The sequence below is a fragment of the Delphinus delphis genome, chromosome 16 (genome assembly GCF_949987515.2).
Source record: "Delphinus delphis chromosome 16, mDelDel1.2, whole genome shotgun sequence".
In the NCBI taxonomy this organism is placed as follows: Eukaryota; Metazoa; Chordata; class Mammalia; order Artiodactyla; family Delphinidae; genus Delphinus; species Delphinus delphis.
In genome coordinates, this window is record NC_082698.1 from 81673285 (window position 1) to 81679284 (window position 6000).

The following is a 6000-nucleotide window of genomic DNA, read 5'->3' on the forward strand; positions in this document are numbered from 1 at the left end:
TTTGGAAGAAGCGTCCTAACGGTGGCTGCGAAAATCTGAGGGTTGCCTTAAATCACCCGGAGAGAGTACCAGGCTTCGTTAGATCTCCCCTTTCGACTGGATGGTCCTTGTGGACAATCTGATACATCTTTAAACACCCTGCTGGGTACACCACAGTGCCATGCATACAGTAGGTGCCAAATAAATGTTCCTGAATGGATAAATACAACGGAATGAATAAATGGATAAATTAGTGTCTCTTCTAGGAGAGAATTCCATAACCAGAGGAAAACAAAAGCATTGATAAGAGTCAGATCTACTATTTGAATTGAATGCAGATTATCTATACCCAAGGTCAGCTGTCTCACATTCCACTATGCCCGGCTCGTGGCTATAATGAAAGCACCAAGGAAATAGTAATAAATTGTATGGAGTTGAGACCTTACAACTTCTCATCACCAGAAAAAAAAAAAAAACAACTTTGTAACTTTCTAAGGTGAGGAATGTTAACTAGACTTACTGGGATGATCATTGCACAATGTATACAAATACCTGTCCTGCACCTGGAACTAATATAATGTTAGTGTCAATTACACCCTAATTAAAAAAAAGAATTGTACTGAGATACACAAACTTTTTTTCAGCAGAGGATCTGTAATCACAAAACAGCTTTCACAAGTCTATGTTTCCAGTGTATGAGAAACACAGCCCCCATTTATCTTCTCTTTGCTTTTTTTCTTATTCCACCGCTGTGAAATTGTCCTCCTTTGCCTATCAGTATTTTAGTAAGATGAGATATGCTTTCATTTATAAATGCAAAACACATACATTCTCCTGTGTCAAAAATAGAGCCTAGGGGGGCTTCCCTGGTGGCGCAGTGGTTGAGAGTCCGCCTGCCGATGCAGGGGACACAGGTTCGTGCCCTGGTCCGGGAAGATCCCACATGCCGCGGAGCGGCTAGGCCCGTGAGCCATGGCCGCTGAGCCTGTGCATCCGGAGCTTGTGCTCCGCAACGGGAGAGAACACAACAGTGAGAGGCCCGAGTACTGAAAAAATAAAACCAAAAAAACAGAGCCTAGGGCTTCCCTGGTGGCGCAGTGGCTGAAAGTCCACCTGCCGATGCAGGGGACGTGGGTTCGAGCCCTGGTCCGGGAAGATCCCACATGCCGCGGAGCAACTAAGCCCGTGCACCACAACTACTGAGCCCGCGTGCCTAGAGCCCATGCTCCGGAACAACAGAAGCCACCACAACGAAGAGTAACGCCCGCTCACCGCAAGTAGAGAAAGCCCACGCACAGCAATGAAGACCCAATGCAGCCAAAGATAAATAAATGAATAAGATTTAAGAAAAAAAAAAAAAGAATCTAGGTCTATTTATTTCAATTACCTCATTTAAGATCAGGCCCCCTACACCTATGGTTACCATTATAAGGACCAAATATATATTTCTCAGCAGCTGCACTTGGTAAATGCACTTGTCCGTGCCTCACCGGCCAGAGCGCAACAGATTTGACCACCTGATCGTTTGAAGCTTCTTCCAGCAATAAATTCTGTGATTCTGTTTTACAACACCCGAAGACCAAGAAGCGACCCTAGTGATCTCAGGAAGCCTATCTCTACATCCACTTATGAGCCATGACAGGAGGCAAGTGGCCAAAGGGAAGGAGGGCCGGATAAAAGGAAGCAGACAGAAAACCGATGGTCATGTCGGCAGCTAAGCACACCATGTGGGCCCCTGACTGCCTTCCAAAGCCAAATAGAAATACCATGTCACTCACTGGTCAGCCACAGTTCCCCTCTCCCGCTACCACTTGGTATGAAAAAATGGGAAGCTGATGGTGAAGTCTGTGCTCAAAGAAGCAGCTGGTAAACTCTGATTTCAAGAGAAAATGGATTTGGAATGGTCAAAGCATCTGTGGCAAGTATTTTTTAAATTGCATGACTGTTGCACAAAAGATACTTGCTAAGGAATTTTCACCACAGTCATTAAAATCGAGAACAAGAGAAGATTCCCAAGGGCTAAAAGGCTTACATTACTAAATGGTGCTGGCTGGAAAGTGGCACAGCTATGCCCGAGGGGACCCGCCCCAGCCCCAGGGTGGCTGCCCAGGGCATCTCTGGAAGCACTGGTCTCTGCTGGCTTTGCATGAGAACCCGGCATATAAGCTGAATTAGTATCATCATTGTCAAAAAGATTATTCTAATTCTGGTCGAATGATCCTAATCTAAAAATTTTATACTCAGGAACTTTGTTCTGTGCTGGTCTTTAGATCTTATTATTTAAAGGTCACCCCTGTATCCTCTCTTCACTCTGAAGATCTTTCATCAAACTCTGACCAAAATCACAATAAAATTCACACATTAACCATTTAATCGCTAATCCTTCTTCGACCACAATTTTAAGAATTTTTTTCAAAGGAAAAGTTTTAATGAACATAATAAATGTGGGCTTTTTTCCCCTAATGTTTGAGCAATGAGCTACTGTTATTTTTGTCATCTAATGAAACAATAATAGTTTGCATGCAGTGTTTCGGAAGTAGATAGAAATTGATGAACATGGCACAGGAATGGCTTACAAGAAAAGAGACACCAAACCATTGGTCTGCTTTGCTGGGATTATGGTGGTTTTCAGTGTTCTTTTTCTTGTTTGTAGTTTTCCGTGCTTCCTGTAACGAGCACCCACTACTTTTGGAAAAAGAAAAAAGAATAAAAGAGGAAGGAAAGAATAAGGGAAACAGTTGAATTAGGGATTGTTCCCGCAACACAGAAACCCGGCACACACGCTCCCTCAGGTGCACAGACTTTGCCTGACGGTCCATTTCTGGGGGCATCTCAGGTGAACAGTGAGGTCCTTGCAGAAATGTCCTGGGTCCCAGCCCTGCCAGGTAACCATGACACCAAAAGCCTCAATCCCAGTTTACCCCTCTTGTGCCATCCTAAGGGTCCTGGCAAATTTATGTTAAAATAAAATATTCATGCAAACTCTATTTAGTTTTGAGATCTCTGATGAGTTCCTTCTTTTTCCTTTTGCTCAAAGTGTTTATTCAATACTCTATTATTTTAGGGGATTTCTGATGAGTTCTTGTGATACGTTCTTTGAAGGTTTTAGTACGTTTTTTCTCGGCAAATTTTCACTGCTTATTTTTACAAGAAGACAGCTTAAAATGGGATTTCTTTTTACATAGGGATGAAAACAATTAGGATTATTTCAAAGTCTCTTCTGCCAGGGCTAACAATTCACTCATATTTTAGAGTCTATAAATATGCAGCGTATATTATTATCAACTGTTCTAACACAGGTCTGCTCTGAACTACAGTTCGTCTGCATAACGTCAGCTTGGCCAGTGGTTGAGAACACAGCTGTGAGAGGCATCCACACCAGGGTTCTAATCCTAGCTGTACCCTCAACAGCCACGTGACCTTTGGAAAGAAGCAGGGTGACGCTGCATCTCAGCTTTGTACAGGGAGAGGATTATAAGTATCTACCTTACAACAGTCCGGGGCAGATTTCATCAGAGCGATTCCTGATAGACTGCCTGGCACATACCGCAAGCGGCAAAAATAAATTGCAGACGTTCTTATCCCTCTGGGTAGCCGTGATGTCTTATATGCGAGCAGTGACTTGCATGCCTCAAGGAGCTCTCAGGTCTTTTACCTCATTTGAGTCTCAGGCAGCTCTATCAGCCCAAAACGTTACTGTCCCCGTTTTATCTTTTTCGTAAACAGATGAGGAAACTGAGGCTCAGGGTCACAGAGCTTAGAGAGCAGCTCCCGGCCTCTTTTCGCTCAGGTCTCCACTGACCCTCAAAAGACTTCACGTGCCTGAACTTAATAAGATTAAATTTCCTTTAAAAAAAACTCCGCTATTCATACTTTAATCAAATCAAACTGGTTTTTCTACACCACTCCAAATTAATTAGGTTTTGCTTAGTGAAAAGAGCAACTGAGGTGATGATTTAGAGCTTACTGTGTATCTCAGCTCTGGGCTGGGGGTTCGAAATCGAGGCTCAGAGATGTTAAAGGACTTGTCAAAGTCGCCCGGCCCTCTTCTGACGCAGCAAGGACACATACTCCCTGACTCCAAACCTCATTCTCTTCCCAAGTCTCAAATTCCTGTGCATGGATTTTAAAAGTGTGGATGGTAGGAGACGTCCTGCCGTTCCTGAAAAGCAACTGTGCACGTAATGGCCTAAGTGTCAACCCTGAGTGTTGACAGCGTGACCCGTGTTCGGGGCGGTGGAAGCGGAGGGATCGCTCCGAGCCGGGCGTGGGCGTCACTACTGCCAAGGAAACGCGAGGTGAAACTGCTCGCCGAGCAGCCACTTGGGGCGGTACCAGCACCAAGTTCCTCAACCCACCCCAACCTCCAGGTCCCCGATGCGGTGGAAGCCGAGACTCGGCCCGGGGTCGGGCCGCGGGCTCGGCACCGGGCTCCCGGGCGTCCCCTGTCCCGCGATTGCGCGGGTGAGGGCGCACGGCGACCCGAGGTTCGGGCGGCGCAGTCCCCAGGCTCATCCAAACCCGAGCGCGCCCCGGCCGCCTTCCTCGGCCACCGGGACCCGCCCGGGCGGGTCCGACCGGCGCTGCTGCCAAAACTGCGGCTCCCGGGATCTCAGCACGGTGTTCGGGGAGGACCCGGCGCGACGTCGACCCCAGCGCGGCGCGCCACGCGGTCCTGCTTCAGTTTCCCTCACCTCACAAGGATGCATAAACCCAAAATGTTAACAGCGGCGCAGCCCGGACCTGCACGATTTCCAGACGTTACAGCGCACCCTCCCCGCCGGACCCCCGCCCCGACCCGCCGGGCCGCCGTGACAGCACCCCTACCTGCGCGGTGGCCCCCGCCGCCACCGGCCGGGGCGCCCTGGGGACCCCCGCCCAGCATGCGCCCCGCCGGTTCCTCACGCTCCGCCTCCTCCGCCTCCAGCTCCGCGGCGGCCGGCGGGCTCCGTGCGCCCGGAGGCCCGCGGCGGGGGAAGCGAGCGGCCGCGCCGGACGGGAAGTGGGGAGGGGGCTGGCGAGGAAGGGGAGGCTCCTTCCTCCTCACGGCCCGCGCGGGCGGTTTCCTCCCCAGCCTCGGCCCCGGCACGCGCGCGCGCACACACACACAGACACACACACATACGCACACAGCACGCGCACACACGCACGCACACACACATACGCACACAAGCGCACACACGCACACGCGAGAGGTTGGGGCGGGCGGGGCCGGCGGGCCCACAGCCTGCGTCCCGGACCTCGGGAAGTTTGCTTTTCGCTCTCGCCCGTTTGCTGGACGAAAGCGAGAGGGGAAGTGCGGTGGGGAGAACGGGTGGTTCGGAGAAGGAGAAACTGGGAGGCCTTCCTGGGGCGGGGGGCGGGGCGGGTCTACGAGGGTGCCTCGCAGACACTAATTAGGGAAGTGACCAAAGGGTTGATGGAAGAGATGGAGGGGAGGAGAGGAGCGGGGGGAGGAGAACGAGGGGAGACGACAGACCACACTGGGAAAGAGGGGGGCGACCAGTTCAACATGAAATGAGGGACCAACTATTTGAACCTTCTGGCAGCACTGGACTGGTCCCAGATCCCCCTCTCCACTTGGGGCAGCCATCCCAGGACACAGCTGCGATCCGTGCCCAGCTCGAGTCCCTTCACTCTTCGGTTCCTTCAAGGGGGATCCTGGAGCATCGCTGAGGCCGCACCTGTCAGACACGGTTCTTGCCCTTAAGGGGCTCCCCTCCAGCAGGGAAGAGAAATATGTGCGTATAAAACTAAATAACAGCATGCAGTGGAATATGCCACGAGCCAGAGGTTTGGCACAAAACATTGCAGAAGATGGGGGTAAGAGGGAGTGTCGTGAAGAAGGATCGGAAAGGCTGTCTGGAGGAAGGGAAAGGATCCTGCTAGAACTACAGGAGGGTCAAGGTCCTTCACGAAATAAGAACCGTGTGAGTGAAAACACCTGGACGTGTTAGGAGTCAGAGAGTTGTGGGATGGAATGAATATGAGCGTGGATGTGAAGCATGTGGGGAGATGGTG

The 6000-nt window shown here is 50.5% G+C and overlaps 1 protein-coding gene across 1 annotated transcript in view; it reads right to left on the reverse strand.

Moving 5' to 3' along the window:
- The window catches only part of DISC1 (DISC1 scaffold protein), a 337105-nt gene extending 332210 nt beyond the window's left edge, over window positions 1-4895 (reverse strand). Inside the window, 1 exon segment of the mRNA XM_060033786.1 lies at window positions 4807-4895. Within this exon segment, the coding sequence (XP_059889769.1) occupies window positions 4807-4864 (58 nt within the window). The 5' untranslated portion in view covers window positions 4865-4895.
- Between the last annotated feature and the right edge of the window lie 1105 nt (window positions 4896-6000).